This window comes from Sorex araneus, chromosome 3 (genome assembly GCF_027595985.1).
Source record: "Sorex araneus isolate mSorAra2 chromosome 3, mSorAra2.pri, whole genome shotgun sequence".
In the NCBI taxonomy this organism is placed as follows: Eukaryota; Metazoa; Chordata; class Mammalia; order Eulipotyphla; family Soricidae; genus Sorex; species Sorex araneus.
The window spans coordinates 220,223,880-220,243,847 of record NC_073304.1 but is presented as its reverse complement, the minus strand read 5'-3'; the positions used below and the strand labels follow the sequence as shown (position 1 = coordinate 220,243,847).

The following is a 19,968-nucleotide window of genomic DNA, read 5'->3' as shown; positions in this document are numbered from 1 at the left end:
CTACGAGGAGAGCCGCAAGGGTACTCACTGCGTGATCCTGGTCGCTACTGCATCTGTCCATCTGTCGGTCCACTGGGCAGTAAGCCCCAAAGCCTGCGCCCGCACCTCCTGCCCCACCTCTCCTAACCACACGGGTATTCAGGGCAGCCCAGGGAGCAGGGAGTCACCTGTTGAGTGGCCAAAGGGCCGACGCAGAGGCAGAGGCTGAGGGAGACCTGACTCACCACCAGGGCCACATGCAGGGCCTCGATGGTGAGCTGGGTCACAGTGACCAGGTAGGAGTTGCTGTTGGAGATATTCAGGATGCTCTGGGGAGGAAAGCAAGGAGGGCTGAGGGTGGCCCTCTCCACAGAACACTGACTGGGGTCACCCAGCCTCAGTCCCCCTCCCTCCCTCAGGGGTGTCAGCTGGTGAGCACCAGGGTCAGGAGTCCTATTTCTTTTTGGTTTGGGGGCCACACCCAGCTGTGTTCAGGGCTTACTCTTGGCTCTGAGCTCAGGGATCACTCCTGGTAGCAATTGGGGGTGGGCTGGGGGAACACATGTGGGACCCAATTGAACCAGGGTCGGCTTGATGCAAGGCAAGTACTTAACTCTGTGCTCTCTTGCACTGGCCCTCCGGGCGTCAGCTTTTACTCAGACATCAAGCTAGCTCAAGATCCAGCTTCACTCTCCTTGGCTCCTTCAGTCCTGCCCACCCAGGGAGTCCCAGTCACCCCCACAGTGAGACTTCTCTGTCCCCGGTTCTGACTTCCAGCTGAGCAGAGTCCCAACTTCATATCTGCTGTGAGGGCCGTGGTTGCCCAGTTTCTCCCCAAGTTTTTGACACCCTCCGGGTGCCATTAGTTTCCCATACGTGGGTTGTTCCCAAGAAATATTGTCAGAGGGTGTGGCTGGAGCTTTTGGGCACTGGAGATCTTGGCCTTGTTGAAGGTCACCATGGAGTTGAGGCCCACAGGCTGCAGAGACAGAGCAGGTAAACAGGGCAAAGGGCAAGGGTGAGTGGTCACCAGGCAGATGAGCAACGCCAGGGACAGGAATAGCTGTGTTAGGAAAGCAGGGACCGCTGTTGTCCGTTAGAAAAGTCAAGGCGGGGCTGAGCAATAATACAGCAGGTAGGGCGTTTGCCTCACATGTGGCCAACCCAGGTGCTATCCCTGGCACCCCGTATGGTTCCCTGAGCACCACCAGGAGTAACATCTAAGCATTGCAGGGTGTGACCCCCAAACAAAAAACAATCATCAAGGCTAAATCTCAATTTTCTCCCAGACTCGAGCAAAGTGGAATGAGGTGGGCAGGTGCCTCCTGGTTCAGGTTTGGAATCCAGGGATCTCTCAGCTATGAGGGAGAGATTTCAGGCATGCACCCTGAAGGGTCTCTAGGGGAACATGAGTGAGGATCAATCTCCCGAGTTCGGGAATAAACCTACTTTCCTGACTCTGGGGTCATGTATGAGCCTGAGGCAAAGTGGACTAAGGTCAAGTCCAGTAAGAATTTCATGTCCCAGGGGCATAGCGCAGTGGGTTGGCACTTGCCTTAGACAATCTATCAAGCCTCCAATTCCTGCCTCTCTATATGGTCCCTGAGACCTGCCATGTGTGATCCCTGAGTGCATATCCAGGAGTAAGTCTTGGGACCAGTGGGTGTGGCCCCAAACCAAAAACAGATACTGGGGTCAGAGCATAATACAGTGGGTAGGGCATTCATCTGCATGCCATCTGGGTCTGATCCCTGCCATCCCATATGGTCCCCCGAGCTGCCAGGAATAATCCCTAAGCACAGAGCCAAAGTAAGCCTTAAACACTGTTTGGTATCTGTCCCCCACCACCTGTCCCTGCTCCCCTAAATAAGGGATTTCAAATCCCACCATAGTCCCAAGGGAGGCTGGTAGTTAAATTTACCTGGTATGCTTGGATTAGGGTTAGACAGGGACCTTGTCCCCTACCTCTCACAGAGGGAGAGGGAGGAATCCAGGGGTGTCTTAGCCTGGGGATATCCAGAGACTGCAGAAATTGCAGAATGGAGGGTGTGTAGTGCCGGGCCTTGCCCCATTCGGTAATTTGGAGCCTGGGAAAGCTTACCCCACTCAGGGACTCATCCTGACCACTTCAAAGGGCCCCCAACTTCACAAAGACCAAGAAATACAGGCAGGCATTTCATAAAACCTTTATTTCATCATTCTTTAAGTGGCTGGGTACAAGTACAATGGAATGGCCCACCCCTGAACCCACAAACTCAGACACCGAGAGGTCCTGTATCAACAGATCAATTACACCTTTCTACTCAGCCTCCTTCTAGAAGCCGGATAAAATTTTTTTTTCAACAATCACAGCCTGGTTGGCTTGTGGTTTGAATCCTGTCTTAACAGCATTTGAGAGTTACATTAGACTGTAAATAAAACATCCTTATGGCTACTGATTAAAATCATCATTAAAATACCAACCAGGTTAAATAATACTATTTTAATAATCCTTCCCTCTGGCTGGAGGATTACATTTTGGGCCTCTTTTTCTCATGAATAAAATCCTTAGTGTTTTTTTTTTCTTTTTTCACTAATTGTACCTAGACCCTCTATGAACAGACCTGACCCCCCTCTTTTCTCACGTATCTTGGGGTCAAAATAAAAACTTCACCCAGTCTTTTCCTATCTGGGTTGGGCAAAACTTCAGCCTCCTTTCCCTGCCCTAGACTCTCTACGGCTAGATCCTGTGAACAGACTTCCAACAGTTCAAGAAGTCACCAGGATTTCCCACGCCTGGCATACTTTCATTTCCTCTCCTGACCTTGGCTGAGATTAACATAGGAGCCTGCCTTGCACTTTCTGCATTTCTGTATCTCCCCACTCCACAGTAAGATTCTGTCCCGACAGTAAGAAAGAGAGTAACTGTGAAAATTATCTTTCCCTTTAATAGAAGGGTCTTCCTCTTCTTTATAGGATTAGCAAAATATTCCATACTACCAAACTTAGATTTCCCCCCATTAAATAAAAAGAAATGTACGTAAAATTACAACAGGAACTGCTCAACAAATGCCAATGGGCTGGCACTCTCCCCTCTCCTTTCACAAGAGGACAGGGAGCAGAAAGTGGATTGAGTGCATTGAAGGGGTCTTTAGAAAGAAACAATACCAATGACTAAATCTTGCAGGGAAATGACTTTCTCTGGACAAAGACTCTGAGTAGCAACATTCAAATCACACTCAGGGTGTCTCTTCAATCCACACAGCTATGAGGCTTGGGGGCAGGATAAGAGAAACTGTCAGAATAATTCTTGAAGTGTCCAAGGTTAATTTCATTTAAAATATGACAACAAAGACCCACATTTAAAAAAGAAAACTTCAGGGAAGCATAAACCAGAAAGCAGTTCAACAGGAAGTTCAAATTATATTCTTCAATGAACTAAGATGAAGAAAAATTTTTTTTGTTTGCTTTTTTTGTTCTTTGGGTCATGCCCCATTGTGCTCGGAGCTTACTCCTGGCTCTGAGCTCAGGGATCATGCCTGGTGGTGCTCAGGGGAACACACAGGGATGCCAGGGAACAAACGCAGGTTGGCATGTGCAAGGCAAATGCCCTACCCACTGTACTACTGCTCTGGGCCCTGGAGAAATTTTATCCAAATCAAGTGAAAAATTATCTTCCTACTAGTCAAACTCTATAGTGAGATTTTAAGTCCTGCTCTTTGATTTGCTCCCCAAAATACTGTAGTAAAGTTTTTTTTTTATCTTGTAATTCAGTGATGGGCTCTACAGATTTACCAGATTAAAAAATAAGCAAGGGCTCCTACCCTACCCCCAACGACAGAATACAGATCATCTCTGAGCAGCAGGCAAAGTTATTTAATACAAGGTCACCCCTCAGTAGCGGTGGCTGTACCAGTCGTTGTTGTTGACTTGAAGAAGTTCGGTCACAGCGTGGAGGAGATTGTAATTGTGCTTCTTCAGCAGCCTGAGGTTCAGCTGCCGGTCACAGAATCCCATTTCAAAGAGATGGGCCATCAAGGCTGCCCTCTGTTCCTCAGAAACTACTGGCTGTGAAGAATAAAGAAAAGCAGAATCCCGTCCATCAATTTACAGGTTTTTTTTTTTTTGGGGGGGGGGGTTGGGTCACACCCAGCAAGCTCAGGGGTTACTCCTGACTCTGGACTTGGGAAATACTTCTGGTGGTGCTCAGGGGACCGTATAGATTTGATTTTGTTTTGGGGCCACACCCTGTAATGGTCAGGGATTGTTCCTGGCAGCAGGGGGAGGGTGTGAGAAATAGAATCTAGATTGGCCACATTCAGGGCAAGCACCTTTCCACTGTACTATCTTTCCAGTCCCATGGGGGACCATATGGGATGCCATGGATTGAACCCAGGTTGGCTGCATGCCCTAGCCACTGAAATTTACTCATTAATTCATACATTTGTATGACCTTGTAAGTCAGACATATACTTCCATATTTATTCACTAAAAGAAAATCAGAGGGGCTGGAGAGACAGGACAGCAAGTAGGGAGATTTCCTTGCACCTGGCCAACACGAGTTTGATCTCATGCATCTCATAGGGTCCCCAATCCTGGTCAGGATCAATCCCAGAGTGCAGAGCCAAGAGTAGGCCCTGAACACAACTGGTTGTGGGCCCCGAACAAAATCAAACAAACAAAAAAAAAGAAAATTAGATACATGTGTAGTGTGGCAATCCTGCCCGTGATACTAATGGGTCTTCTAATGGGATTAGAGAAACCAGAGGGTGTTTGTGCTGAAAGAGGAGAAAAGAGAAAATGAGCAACTAATCAACTATCCTTAAAACTAGGAAGCAATTTTTGAGGCTGGATCCCTAGTATAGGGGGTAAGGTGCTTGCCTTGCATACGGCTGACCTGGTTGGATCCTTGGCATCCCATATATCCCTCAAGCCCTGTAAGAATGATCCCTGAATGCAAAGCCAGGAGTGATCCCTGAGCATTGCCAGGAGTGGCTGCAAAGAGGAAAAAAGATAAAAGCAGCAATCTTTTAGGAAGATGTAGGAAAAGATGCAAACAAGTTTTAAAAATTTGGTGCAGGTAACACCCAAAAGGAAAGAGAGATCAAACTGGAATGCCCTGCCACAGAGGCAGGGTGGGGTTGGGGGGATGGGATTGGAGGGGTGGGAGGGATAGGGGGTTCATTGGTGGTGGAGAATGGACACTGGTGGAGGGATGGGCTCTCACACATTGCATGAGGGAAAAACAAGCATGAAAATGTGTGAATCTGTAATTGTACCCTCACTGTGACTCACTAATTAAAAAATAAATAAATTAAAAAATAATAAATAAATTTAAAAAAATATTGAATGTATTCAAAGTAGAGAGAGAATAAAGTGAAGATCATTAGCCACTCAGGCTGGGAGGTGGGTGTGGGAGGGGGGTATATTGGGGTTCTTGGTGGTGGAACATGTGCACTGGTAAAGGGATGGGGGTTTGATCATTATATGACTGAGACTTAAACCTGAAAGCTTTGTAACTTTTTTCACGGTGATTCAATAAAATAAAAAAAAAAAATTGGTGCAGGTAATTATGATGGTAAGGCAAATATAAGCAGAGAAAAGAATGTCACTGGAAGACAGTATAGTTAATTTTGTCAGAAACAAACAAAAATATATGCAAAAGAGCTAGACCAAAACACTTGGGAAATCGTATCATCCAGAGAAGCTTTGGCTTAAAAAAAAAAAAAAAGTTTTTTTGTTTTTTTTTTTAAAAAAACCAGAATGATTAAGTGAGTAGGAGGCTTGCCCTGCAAGCCGCCCACCCCGGCATCACATGGTCCGGGTCCCCTGAAGAGCAAGCACTGAGCACAGCTGGATGTGGCCGAGACAACATAAAAAGATTATTTTGGGCCTCCACAGAGTGCTCAGGGGCCCAGGGGCCATCCTGGTGACCCAACTGTGTGAGCAATGTTTAGGCCTTGTAATGAGGGTGGCCCCCACGGCTCAACACAGGGCTGGGGAGGGCACGTGCTCCACCCTTTGCGGGATCTCTCACCCCTATTATTATTTCACAGCCTACTCAGATTAAGAGGAGCTAAAATTCATTTCTTTTTCTCTTTATTTTAACAGGGCCAGGGATCTAGTGCAGGGCCTGATACGCGCAAACTAGACAAGTGCTCTACCACAGAAGCACATCCCTGGCCCTGCATTTACTTCTTTTTGCGTCAAAGCCTGTGGTAGATGTGTGACCTTCTGAAATCCTAACACTTGGAAAACCCTGGTTCTGTTTACTCACCTACTCTGTCAACTATCAAGTCCTTACTTAAGCAAACAGATACAGAATACTTCCCATTTGCAATGGTTGAGTAGATTAAGATGGGAAACTATACACAGATGGACCCAGCAATCCTCCGACACGCTCTCCCTTCCTCTTCAGAACACACGGCCCGTCCTCCTTCCCATGCTGATCCTCTCACATGTACTTTATACCTCAGTACCATCACCACTCACCAGCCTCTCATCTTCACTGCTAACTCCCTGACTGGCTTGCCCATCATGCCTCCCTCTCTGCCCTACATAGCCCAGCCTTGACCCCTTTTCTCTTTCTATCCCAGCTCTTTGGAAACAGGGAAGACTTCTAACTCCTCAGTTCCTCACTGCTCACACTTCACTCCAGCATCCAACACCTTCATTCAGCCTTGTTCCTCTCATGACAGTTTTCTTCCCTAAGCTGGAGAACAGAATTCTCCTCCGCTCTCAGTCTTCAGGGTGAGGCTTCCTTCTTTCTGCGATTGCTGAAGATGGTGTCTTTATACGTATTTCCTGGATAATCTCATCCAATTAATTGGTTTCTACTGTTTACCTTTTCCTTGGGGAGGCGAGGGGTAGGTGGTTCCCCACCCATGTTCAGGAATTACTCCTGGCTCTGAGTTCAGGAATCACTCTGGGCGGGACTCTGGGGACCATAACACGGGACTAGGAATAGGGCCTGGGTTGGCCATGTGCAAGGCCCTTGGCCACTGTGCTATCTCTATGCCCTCACCCCCATTTTCTTTTATCCAAATACATCCTTCCTGCATGCCTTCTCTTCATAATGGCTCTACGACTTGTCTAAGAAATGTGCTTATGGTGATTCTATAAAAGAATAAAAAATATATATAAAAATTTTTTTTAAAAATGTGTTTATTCAGCGCTGAGCACAACAAGTAGGGCATTAGCCTTGCATGAGGTCAACCTGGGTTCAATTCCCAGCAATCCCATATGGTCCCCCGAACACCACCAGGAGTAATTCCTGAGTGCATGAGCCAAGAGTAACCCCTGTGCATCGCCGAGTGTGATCCAAAAAGAAAAAAAAAAGTGCTTATCCTTTACTTCTACCCACTTAATATTGGTCTCAATACCAGTTCCTAATTTTGGTCATTTCTCTTTATTTCTTTTACCTTTCTTTTCCTAATGAATCCATAACACCCTTTCATAATATCCACCCCACCCCCCTTTCTTTGGCAGCCACATCAGTGGTGTTCAGGGTTTACCCCTGGCAGGAATGGGGAACCATATACAGTGCTGGGCATTTAACCTAGGTCAGCCGCGTGAAAGGCTAGTGCCTTACCTGCTGTACCATATCTAGCCCTCACCCCTATTTTTCTTGCTGGGGACTTAAATCTAGGTTTCTGGCATAAAAACACACGCTCTGGTCCATTCAGCAATCTCCCTGCGTTTCTAGGCATAAACTTTTGTTTTATTTTTGGACCATATCTGGCTATACTCAGGGCTTATTTCTGGTTTAGGGATCATTTCTGGCAGGATTAGGAGCCACCTGGGGTGCTGTGGCTCTAACCCAGGTTGGCAGCATGCAAATTAAGATGCCCTACCCACCCCTACTTGCTCCAGCTCAATGTCTTTGTTTTTGTTTTTTTTTTTCTCAGCGATGCTCAGGGGTTACTTCTGGCTCTGCACTCAGGAATTACTCCAGGCATTGGGGGGGGGACCACATGGGATGCTGGTGATTAAACACAGGTTGGCCATTTGCAAGGCAAATGCCCTACCCACTGTGCTATTGTTCCAGCCCCCATAATGCCTTTGTTCTTTTTTTTTTGGGGGGGGGAGTCGTGTTTGGGTCACACCTGACGATGCTCAGGGCTGACTCCTGGCTCTACACTCAGGAATCACTCCTGGCGGTGCTCAGGGGACCATATGGGATGCTGGGAATCAAACCCAGGTCAGCCGCGTGCAAGGCACATGCCCTACCCGCTGTACTATCACTCCAGCCCCAATGCCTTTGTTCTTAAGGATGTAGTTCAAGCTTGTAGAACAAAGCAATGCCAGGGATAAACCTGGGTTCACTCACACAAAGGATGCATTCCAGCCCTTTGAAGTATCTCTGTAACCCCAGGAATTGGGATCTCACTGATCTGCAGAACCAGTCCTGCTTTAGTTCCTCACACATAGTAGTTCCTCAATAAACATGAGGTCTTTTTTTTTTTGTCCCCGAAGTACTTTAGCCAAAGTCATGCATCTAGAAAATGAAGGAGTTGTGTGTTTACCCAAGACTAAATAAATATAATGCTCATATTCTCTACAATGCCATGCTACTTTTTTTGTTGTTTTGGGGCCACACTTGGCTATCCTCCGGGGTTACTCCTGGCGCTGCACACAGGAATTACTCCGGCAATGCTTGGGGACCATATGGGATGCTGGGGACGAAGACTGGCAGTATGCAAGGCAAGGCAAACAAAGTAGTACTGTACTACTGCTCTGGCTCCTGACATGCTTTTTTTTCAAACGACAGATGGCATCACTTTCACTGTTTACTTGGATTTGGTTGAAGGGAAAAAAAATTACACACTGACCTGCGCTGTGATTGGTGGCCCGGCAAACAGGGCCTTGTACGCAGAGGCAGCCACAGACAACGCCCCCTTCATCAATCCTCCAGCAATGCTGCTTCCGTGATGATGCCTGTGGAGGAAACCATATGATCTCCCTAAACAAACGGAAAACAGAGTCCTTTTCTTTCTTCAAAAGTTGAGAAAAAATCTCCTTTAGAGAAAAATAAACCTGACAGACTATACCTGCTTTCCTGTTCCAGTTTAACCTAAGCCCTCACTCTACTGCTGCACAGTTATGAGCACTGGGGCTGGAGGTACAGGGGTTACCTGTATGCCTGGCTTGGATCAAACTTGACCCCAGTTTGATCCCTGGCACCATGTACTGTCCCCCGAGCATCACCTCAGGGTTCACTCCTGAGCAGAGCCAGGAAAAGACTTTGAGCACCTCCAGGTATGGTCCAATCACCCCTCGCCCCCAAATAAAAGGCATAAGCAATGATAACTCAGCACCAGCATGCCAGCTTTTAATCCTAGCTCAAAATTAATCTGGTCAAGAATAGTCAGCCGGACTGGCCATTCTTCTGCTCCACCATCTGCAGGGAAACCCTCTCAAAGGCAGTGTGACTTTCTGGGTCTCTAGGGAGCAGTTTCCCAGAACTCTGTCCTGAGGCGGCAGGTACGTTGCAGTAACACAGAGGGCCTGACCTTTCTACTTTCTCGGCACTAATGCTGAGTTGACTTGGAGGGCTTTGCTCTCTGGAACGTGAATGCTCTTGAACTTTATTTACCCTCTGCTAAACCTCTGCTGTCACCCTGAGCCCTTCAGCGTGGCTCACAGCGTTAGGAGAAAGAGAAGTAAGAAGGAATGACGGTTCTCTGCTCTCTGTAGGTGGGACATGCTCTGAGGGGCTCTGTGAAGCAGAAGCAATACTAGGATATCCACCTGCTTCTGGAGAAGAGGCTGCACAAGGTCCAGTTACCTTGAGTGGTCATAGCTCTTCTGTCTGCTGTTTATAAGTCCTGATGAGCCTCTGGGCTCTAAAAGCAAAAGAGCCGATGGTTAGATGCAGCGTTTTCTCTAACTCCTGGCATGGCTACTTTTAAGGCAGCTGGCTATCTGATCACAGTGTCCCAATGTTTGACGTCTTTTTTTTTTAATGTATGCTCAAGTATTTGGGAAATTTTGCATGCGGTTAAAATCAGTGATAAGGAGAAACTGTCCAGAATACAATGCAAGATCTTTAATTTTTTTTTTAAACCAAATCAGAAAAACTAATTCCTGAATCCTATCACACCAATTTATTAAGTTCTTTAGTATTTTTAGATTTTCCTTTGGGGGGACGAGGGGGAGTGTCTTTGGGGGGAGACTACTGACAACTTCAAAGTGTGGCTCTCCTTATTTTTATAGTTTAAGGAAACAGACTCTGGTGTTAATGCAGCTGCTGGCTTGGGTCAAGGTCACATTCTGAGGACAGAGCTGTGGTTGTAGAGCTGAGGCTGGAACCAAAACTGGTCTGGCAAGTGGTTCTTACTCCTTCAACACAACGCCTCCTTTTCAAGAGAGCTCATGAAATGTTAAGCCAGAGATGGATGTATATGAAGGAGGAATATAGGAAGAGTGAAAGGGCTGGTTTCTAAAACGAGCCAAGAGCCACCACGGCGGTGTGCCTGTTTTACCTAATGTCCATCAGAAGGGGGCAGAGGGAGAGACAAAGCTCAGGCTGGCCATTACCTCCTCTGAGCTGAACTGAAGAAACTTCCCGCATGGTAACTGGTAAATTCACTCCTGGGGAACCGTGATGCTGGGCACAGGGAGGGCTCCTTTCAGAAAGACACAATATTGAGAGTTGAAAAGGCACCTTTGGTAACAGTGGAGAAACAAGAAACAGCACTGCAGTGCCAAATTCTCTACGGAAACTTCATATTTCTGATCCAGGTCACGTGTCTGAATCGAAGGGATGGGTGAGAAAGGCTCATTCTACTTCTGCTTTCCCTGCTTAGCCTCAGTCAAGCTAGAAAGACCGGCTTCAGTCTGGTGACTCCTACCTACATCAAGTGGTGCTGACAAAGGAAGATGTGGGAAATCTGGGAGAACAGTTTATGGTCAAAGCTCCATCATTTCCCATGTAATGAGAGCAAAGACATAGACTTAAAGGGGAGAACTGAAACAATCACTGTACACTATTTTGACGAGATACACCCCAGCAATATTGCAGGGTTCAATTCAGACCACCATGATATAGTGAATGCTGCAATAAAGCAAGTCATTTTTTTTTTTTTCTTTTTGGGTCACACCTGGCGATGCACAGGGGTTACTCCTGGCTCTGCACTCAGAAATCACCCCTGGCGGTGCTCAGGGGACCATATGGGATGCTGGGATTTGAACCCGGGTCGGCCGAGTGCAAGGCAAACGCCCTACCCGCTGTGCTATCTCTCCAGCCCCAAAGCAAGTCATTTTTTTTTGTTTCCCAGTATGTTTCTTTTAAAAGTTATGTTTATACTATCACCTAGTAAGTGTGCCAACAGCATTATACCTTAAGAAAAATAAGATTCTTGGGGCTGGAGCAATAGCACAGCGGGTAGGGCGTTTGCCTTGCAAGCGGCTGACCCGGGTTTGATTCCCAGCATCCCATATGGTCCCCTGAGCACTGCCAGGAGTAACTCCTGAGTGCAAAGCCAGGAGTAACCCCTGTGCATTGCCGGGTGTGACCCAAAAACAACAAAAAAACAACAACAACAACAAAAAAAAAAAAGAAAAAGAAGATTCTTTTTGGGTCACACCGGTGATGCACAGGGGTTACTCCTGGCTCTGCACTCAGGAATTACTCCTGGTGGTGTTCGGAGGACCATATGGGATGCTGGGGATTGAATTCGGGTTGGCTGCGTGCAAGGCAAACGCCCTACCCACTGTGCTATCAATCCAGGACTAAGAAAAATAAGATTCTTTAGGTAAAAAATATTAACCATCCAGGTCAGAAAGACGGTACAATGGGGAGGGCGCTTGTCTTGCATGAGTCCAATGTGGGTTTGAGCCCCATCACCCTACATGGTTCCCAACCCCTGCAAAGAGTGGTCTCTGAGTGCAGAGCCAGGAGCAAGCTCTGAGGACTACCAGGTGGCCCCAAACAAAACAGAATGCTAGCCATCATCCAAGTTGCTGGAGAATGGTGCTGACAGGCTTGCTGTATGCATGTTGCCACAAAACCATCAATATGTGAGGAGAGTAGTATTTGCAAGCACAATAAAAGCAAAGTGCAATAAAATGAGATGTGTCTATATATTTTGTCATAATAGAAGACTTTCTTTTGTTATTTTGGGCCACACCCAGAGGTGCTCAGGGCTTAACGCTTAACTTCTGGCTCTGCACTCAGGGATCACTCCTGGTGGGGCTCAGGGGAGCTTATGGGTGCCAGAGATCAAAGCCTACAAAACAAATGCCCTGCCTGCTATGCTATTTCTCCAGTCCCTGAAGATCAGAGTTTCTAAATACTGTTAGGGTTAATATGAAAACCAGTCTTTGCTGCTTCGTCACAAGTCGCTATAGCAGGGAAGGCAGGCCTGGGCTATTTCTATTTGAAAACTAGTTCTCAATGATCAATGCCTACGTAGATTATATTCAGTTAATTAACATTAACTAAAATTAGTATTTCTCTAAATCCAGAATCCACAAATACTTGGAAGCACAATTTTTATTCATTCATCTAAATTCAGACTTGACTGTGGGAAATAATCTTTTCTCACTGATGACAAAAAGAAAAAAAAAGCCAACAGATCTTGAGATCAAGTTGATTCCTCTCACTCTTTATTCCACCTCTGAGGAGCAGCCGAGTAAAGAGGGGGATGGGTGGTACCTGGGCAGCGGTGGCGGAGGTCCTATCACCTCTGGGGTTAGGGGCACCGTGTCCAGAGTCTGTGAGGTCATGAGGATGTCGTTGATGCTGTGCTCCTGAGGCTGGTTCTCCCTTCCAGTGGATCCTCCTCCATCCTCAATTGGTTCCTGTCCAGCCTCAACCCCGAGCTCGCCTTCAGTCCCTCGCTCCAGGCCTGGCTGTGAGAGCGCAGAGCTGTACATGGAGTCCCCAAGGGGACGGCTGGTGTCAAAGCACTCTGGCAGGATGATGATGTAGTCCTCGGAAGAAGCAGAGGACTGACTCTGAACTTCGTCACTGAGCTCATCTTCCTCCTCCGGGGCTTCTTCCTCAGCGACAGGGACAATCTCTTCCCTATCATCTCCAAGTGGTCCCTCTTCAGGCAAGGCAGATTTCACTAGAGGAAATGTGAAATTTGAAAGCGAATGAAAGCCACTCGTAAGGTCGAAGAAGCTAAAAGCAACCGTGGGGCTGTCCTTAGATGGTGAAGTCTTATGGGTAATAAATTCGAATTATGAAAGCCAGACAGAATAGGGACAAAGGTAAGTGCTACTCCTAGAACTATAGCAGTGCCATAGTTTTAGTCTGAGGCTGTGCAGACAGGATAGATTCAAAGTTCACAAAAGACAAGGTAGACTGAAACAGCTAGGCCTCTGAGAAATATTTATGAGTCTAACAACAAGGAAGATCTGTACAAGGAAGAGAGCACAGCGGGTAGGGTGCTTGCCTTGCATGTGGCCAACCCGGGTTTGATCCCTGGCATCCCATATGGTCCCCTGAACACTGCTAGGAGTAATTCCTGAGTGCAGAGCCAGGAGTAACCTCTGAGTATTGCCGGGTGTGATGCCCCCAAAAGTCAAATAAATAAAAACAAGGAAGATCTATCTCATTTTGCTTTGTTTTGTGGTCACACTTGGCAGCGGTCAGGGCTTACTCTTGGCTGGGTGTGGTAGACCACATGGAATGCTGGGAATGGAACTTGAGTTGGCCAGGTGCAAGGCAAGTCTCTACTTGCTATACTATCACTCTGGCCCCCCATCCAGTCTTTATGTGACACTACATTTGGATACAGTTCAAATCAAAACTGATACACTGGGGACTGAGGATGTCGTGGCTCAGTGGTAGAGCACTTGCCTTGCCTATGTGGGGCCCTGGGTTTGACTACTGCAGACACATACCTAACACTGACATAAAAACAGGAGCCAGAGAGATAATACAGCAGGTACTATGCTTGCCTTGAATGCAGCCAACCTGGGTCCAATCCCTGGCATGGGATATAGTGCCCTGAGCACTGCCAGGAGCAACCCCTGGTGGGTAATAAACTAAGAGTAACCCCCTGAGAAATACTAGGTGTGGCCCAAAAAGGCAAAAAATTTTTTTTAAAAATTGAAAAAAAAAATCAGACAAACAAGTCAAAGACAGAAAAATCATATAAAAAATATCTTATTAGAGGGCTGGGGAAGTGGCTCAAAGGGCTGTAGTGCAAACTTTTTATGTAGGGCCTGTGGCTTTGATTCCCAGCACTGCACGGTTCTTTGAATATCACAGGAAATGACCACCCCCTAACCAAATGAAAACCTCAAAAACCAAAACCAAAAATCCTAATATAGATAACCATGAACATTTCACCGTAAGTCCCTCCAAAACCTGTGTTACGCAGTTAGATACCCACGGTGTGAAAAATACATAGACTTCTATTTCAAACAAAGGTAAAACATCTCATCTAAGGATATAGGCCAAATTTCATTATAACGGAGATTCCCCCATATTTAGTTGAATTAAATTTTGAGTTTTTGGCATACTTCTTGAGATCCATGGCACCGGTTTTATGTATCTGATATCTTGAAATCTGATGTAACCAGTGATCTTGGAGAAAGGAGGCAACTCAGCAGTGAGAAGCTGTCAACTTACGGGCAGATTCCTTACTGCAGACTTCGGGCGGTAGAGCAGACTGCTGCCCGTCTGTGTTATGCAGCTGTGACTCTGCCCCTGAGAAAAGTGCAAACATGAGTCATGGAGGCTGCTCTGCTCCTGTCACTATAATTGAGACAGTCAAGCAGTGCACATGGTGTTTAAAGAGAGAACCATGACGGAAATCTAACAAAGACTACTCTGCCTCCACTCTGTCAAGCACAGTGTGCCGCCCCAGAACTGGGGACAATCAGGGACACTCACTGTGCAGGGACTTCAGTCTGCATGGTGGGTTATGATCCGGGGCAGCATCCAAAGTCAAGGATCGAATTACAGTTTCACAAACAAACTGAGTCCCACTGAGGTCATCTTCCACCTCCTCCGCTGAGGCAATGTTCTCAGCTCTCCTCTTTACTGATGCTGCGGCATCTGAAAGAGAGAGAGGTGCCTTGTTTCACCGTGTTTAAGGCAAATGACACTCTTACCCACAGGGTTACTATGGGGCACCCTCTCCTGGACAGTGTTTACATCTACTTCCTTTGGTCATGAATCTATGCTGACACTGTACCGAGGAATAGTTGCTGTCTGTTCCACGTGAAGGCGAAACTTTAGAAAAGCTGTTCACAGGCGAAGGTAAGAAGGGGGCACACGCAAAAACAGTGTGGGATGGAAGGGGAGTATGTAGATACTTCACAAATATGTAGCCCCTTACCAGGAAGTGCTTTAAATCCCATCCCTTCGCTCTCTTCCTCTATCTGTCCCAAGCCAGGCTTCTCTATTAAGGGACTGTCGTGCGGCAGTGGAGACATGCAGGGAGTCGTATCTGGAGAATGAAACAGGAGAACCATAAATGAGAAAAAGCATCACATCACCAGCAGTGTTTACAAGCGGCGGCTCACGGGTTTTTTTGCCTCCCACATGACTAAAATTAACCCAGGGGCTGGAGCAATAGTACAGCGGTAGGGCATTTGCCTTGCATGCAGCCAACCTGGGTTTGATCCCTGGCATCCCGTATGATCCCCTGAGTACCTCCAGGAGTGATTCCTGAGTACAGAGCCAGGAATAACCCTTGAGCATCGCCAGGTGTGACCCAAAAATAAATAAGGTAAAACAAACAAACAAACAAAAACAGGTATGCCTCAAGGCCTATTATAAAAAGTCTTTCCAGACCATTAAATGTGCCAGCATCTTGGACAGATCAATCAGTAGAAGAGGAATCATAAATAGTTGGGTATCACGTCCAAGCCACCCTAACTGTCAAGGAACAAAGTGGCAAAATGATATATAGAAAAATGTAAACACTGCGGTTATGGTAGACATATTTGTATTATTGCTTCCAACAACAGGGAAGGAAATGAACCATCCATAGTGCAGCTTCAGTAACACACGGTGGGAGAAATCCTTATTGTCTATTTCCTCAGGACAAAATACTGACTACAGAAGTCAGGATTGCATTAGTTCTGTGCCTGTTAATAATATAAACAAGGTAGACCAAATGACACGCTTACCCACAGGGGTATTATGGGGCACTCTCTCCAACTCCTGGACAATGTTTATATCCAACAGCTCGAAGGAGAGCAGGTCCTAGGGAAAAAGATGAGCGACAATGTTAGGTTGTCTGCAGTGTACAAGGGACCTGAGTTATGTTTTGCCTTAACGGGACCTGTAAGGTGATTCAGGTGCTCCAGAAGAAAAGAAGCAAAAGACTGAGATCCCAATGAAAAGAGGAAATGTGGGGCTGGAGAGATAGTTCAGAGGCTAGGGAGCTTGCCTTGCACATGGGCGACCCAGATTCACCCCCCAGCATTCCCTATGGTCCCCTGAGTTCCCATCAGGAGTGATCCCTGAGCACTGAGCCAGGAGGAAGCACTGCAGGGTATGGCCCAGAGACCAAACAAATTTAAAAATAAGAGAGTAAGAGATAATAAGAGAAAATGTTTAGAAATTTGCTTCCATAGGTGATCATCTTGTCACTCGACGCATCTAATTAGGTCAAAGCAGACTATTTCTAATCTCCTGGGCACCAGAGACAGCAATCCCACCTTCACTTCAACGAGGTAAAATTTCATCCCTAACATTCTCTGTCCTTCGCTGTAAGTGCTGATTTTTCTTTTTTTTACCTGGGCAGTTAGAAGGTCGACAGAAGGGATGTAGAGTTCTCTCTCTCTCGAAATGTTTTTTGTTTTCAGAGGGATACAGGTTCCTGTACCATCTGCCTGAGCAGTTGCTTCATCAAGATTATCTTCTTCTTTTTCCAGAAGAAAACCCTCCTGTAGAGACAAACCATTAAGATAAAGTTTAGGCTTAAAGGCAAGCTGACAACTGTGTCCCTAAAAACATAAACTTGTGCCAGACTAATAGTCTAGGGGGTAGGGTAGCTGCCTTGCATGCAGCCAATCCAGGTTCAATCCCTGGCACCCCATATGGTCCCCTGAGCTCTGCCAGGAGTAAATTCTAGGCACTGCCCAGTGTGCCCCACCACTCCGTTCCCAAAAGAAAAAAAAAAATCCAGCCAGAGAGATATAGTACAGGAGGTAAGGTACTTGCCTTGCACATGGCTACCTGGGTTTGATTCCGGGTACCCCATTATGTTCCCATGTGTGGCCGAAAAAAACCCAAACAAAAAATACGAAACACAAGGGAAAAAACCAATAGGGACCAGAGCGATAGTACAGTGCATTGGGTGCTTGCCTTGCAAGCGGCCAAACAGGTTCAATTCCTGGCATACCATATGGTCCCGAGTGCTGCCAGCAGTAATTCCACAGTACACATAGAGGCTAGGAATAACCCCTGAGCATCACCAGGTGTGGCCCCCAAACAAAAACAAAACAGAACAAAAATGAACCAACGAAACCTTCTCCCCCATCCCAAACCACCAAACCAAAAACATTCCCCAAGTACCTCGAGAGTGGCTGGAGAAACCAACAGTATCACAGGGCCCAAAGCAGTACTTGCATCAAATACGCCAATGGAAAGGTTTCCAGGCCTCCCAAGCACCACCTGGGAGGTTTCCCCTCCCCACCAAAACTTAACCAAAAAACACTGCTGTACAGCGACATGTCCTTGTTGTCCCTGAGTTTTGGGCCACAGCTGGCTGTGCTGAGATCATTCCTGGTGGTGCTCAAGGTACCCTACAGGGTGCTGGGGATCGAACCCAGATGGGCCGTGTGCAAGGCAAGTGCCTAAACCTGTGTATCATCTCGCCAACCTTACTTTTTTTTTTTTCTGGTATGGTTTTGGGTCACACTGGTGGTTCTTGGGGGTTACTCTTGGCTCAGTGCTTGGGTGATCATATAGTGCTAGAGATCAAACTGAGGGTTCTCAAAAACATGTTTTGAGAACCTAATTTCCCCTAGTGAAAACAAATCAGATTTACTGTCACAACGGTCAAAATCAGGATACTAATGCTGATTAAGTTTAGGCGATAAATATTCTTTAAAAAGAAAAATCAGAAAACCTACTAACACAGGTAAGCTGCTGTAAAAACTGCACCAAGAAATAACTGAGTCCAGGCTTCACTGATACTTATCTTTTGGGGAGGAGGAGGTAGTTTGACCACATCCCCTGGTGCTCAGGGCTTACTCTTGGGAGGTACTCAGGGAATCATATGTGGTGCCAGGACTAAACCATGGTCAGCTGTATGCAAGGCAAGTGCCTTAACCTCTATACTCTCTGGCTCCTTCATCACTATTTAAAAAAACACACCCAGGGGCTGGAGTGATAGCACAGTGGGTAGGGCGTTTGCCTTGCACTCGGCCGACCCGGGTTCAAATCGCAGCATCCCATATGGTCCCCTGAGCACCGCCAGGGGTGATTTCTGAGTGCATGAGCCAGGAGTGACCCCTGTGCATTGCTAGGTGTGACGCAAAAAAATAAAATAAAATAAATAAAATAAAATAAAAAAAACACACCCAAGAGAGACTCGGGAGAAAACAACCCAAAGTCTCCTGAGAACATCAGCTTTCTGATAAAAGCTGGGCTAGAGCCTTTTCTTTCTTGTTCTTTGGGGCTGTACCCAGTGGTGCTCAGGGAACCTTAGTGGGGGGTACCAGGAACTGCACTCAGGTCAGCTGCATGCAAGGCAGTTTCTAGTTCCCCTAAGTAGTTTTTTTAAACATTTCTACAAGAATTATCAGTTCTGAGTAAGCTTTTTTGGTCTGAATCACCGCTGCCAACGCTTACCTCTTGCTGGCAGGTGAGATGATCCACTTTGCCGGAGTTGCCCTTTTCAATATCATCGGGCATTTCTGTGGAAGGGAAGGGATCCACTATGATACTGCACCAGACCCGAGGCCCAAACTGCTGGCCTTTGTGAGAAAGACGCCAATGGGAAGTATATGTTCCCTCCAAGGTGGGGGCAATGAACTCCACAGATACAACTCCCACATGACCGGCTTTCAGGCAGGGAACCAAAACATCCTTCTTCTCTGTAGAGGCCAATGTTAGGTTTCCCCACATTAACTTGAGCTGGAAAAAATGATGACAAGAAAAAAACTGTCAGTTAAGCACACTACCACTCCCTATCACTTCATTTTCATATTCTGCAAAAATACCTTTGTGTCTGCACTCCACTTGACATTTCCTGTATTCTTCATCCTCCAGTGTTTGATAAATTTGGTTCCTGGCTGGAGGTGAGTCCCATCAGGCAAATTCTCATCCACAAATGCTGCACTGAGGGTCGGCATAACTGGGGCACAAGGCTGCAAAGGGAGACTGAAGAGAAACACAGCTATTCAGTCACCTGTACTGTGCGATGATTCTAGTGAAGAAGTCAGGTCACACCCTAGCTCATAAACCTATTGCTTATTTTTAAATAAGGCAACAAAACCAGTATAAAAATAACTACTAGGGGCCAGAGCTGACAGTACAGCAGGTAGGGTGCTTGCCTGGCACATGGCTGCCTGGATTCAATTCCAGGACTAGATATGGTCCTCTGAGCAACCACCAGGAGAGACGCTGAGCAGAGCAGGAGTTAAGTCCTGAGCACCACTGTGTGTGGCCTCCAACTCAAAATAAAACCAGTATCACTGTATCTCTGTCATCCCATTGTTCATCGATTTGCTCGAGCGGGTGCCAGTAACGTCTCCATTTGTCCCTCTCACATGCTAGTGTAGCCCAATGGTGTATTGGGGGCTCTTTCAGGAGGAACAGGGGAATGAGGACCATCATTGTTACTGCTTTTGGCATATCGAGTACACCATGGATAGCTTGCCAGGTTCTCACGTGCAAAATAAAACCGGTAAACCCAAAAATAGTTACAAAGACCAGAGAAGACAGCTTAGTGGGAGAGGACATTTCTAGCGTATGTGAGTCCCTAAATTCAATCCCTGGCACTGCTCAGCTCTCTTGGGCACTGACACATGGTGTGGTGGTCCTTATGAGGGGAAAAAAAAAATGTCCTGGGGCTGGAGAGATCCATCAAC

The 19,968-nt window shown here is 46.6% G+C and overlaps 1 protein-coding gene across 3 annotated transcripts in view; it reads right to left on the bottom strand.

The window, feature by feature from the left end:
• Window positions 1-2,149: 2,149 nt before the first annotated feature.
• NBR1 (NBR1 autophagy cargo receptor) overlaps window positions 2,150-19,968 on the bottom strand; it is a 38,779-nt gene continuing 20,960 nt past the window's right edge. For 2 of the 3 annotated variants that reach the window (XM_055133211.1, XM_055133213.1), the window contains 12 exons: window positions 19,099-19,258; window positions 18,728-19,012; window positions 16,666-16,815; window positions 16,054-16,129; window positions 15,258-15,368; window positions 14,810-14,974; window positions 14,546-14,623; window positions 12,617-13,031; window positions 10,498-10,586; window positions 9,746-9,803; window positions 8,790-8,895; window positions 2,150-4,026 (listed from right to left, as the gene is read on the bottom strand). In XM_055133211.1, the coding sequence (XP_054989186.1) occupies window positions 3,853-4,026; window positions 8,790-8,895; window positions 9,746-9,803; window positions 10,498-10,586; window positions 12,617-13,031; window positions 14,546-14,623; window positions 14,810-14,974; window positions 15,258-15,368; window positions 16,054-16,129; window positions 16,666-16,815; window positions 18,728-19,012; window positions 19,099-19,258 (1,867 nt within the window). In that variant the 3' untranslated portion in view covers window positions 2,150-3,852. The remainder of the gene's footprint in view (window positions 4,027-8,789; window positions 8,896-9,745; window positions 9,804-10,497; window positions 10,587-12,616; window positions 13,032-14,545; window positions 14,624-14,809; window positions 14,975-15,257; window positions 15,369-16,053; window positions 16,130-16,665; window positions 16,816-18,727; window positions 19,013-19,098; window positions 19,259-19,968) is intronic. The other variant, XM_055133212.1, reaches the window with a different exon arrangement.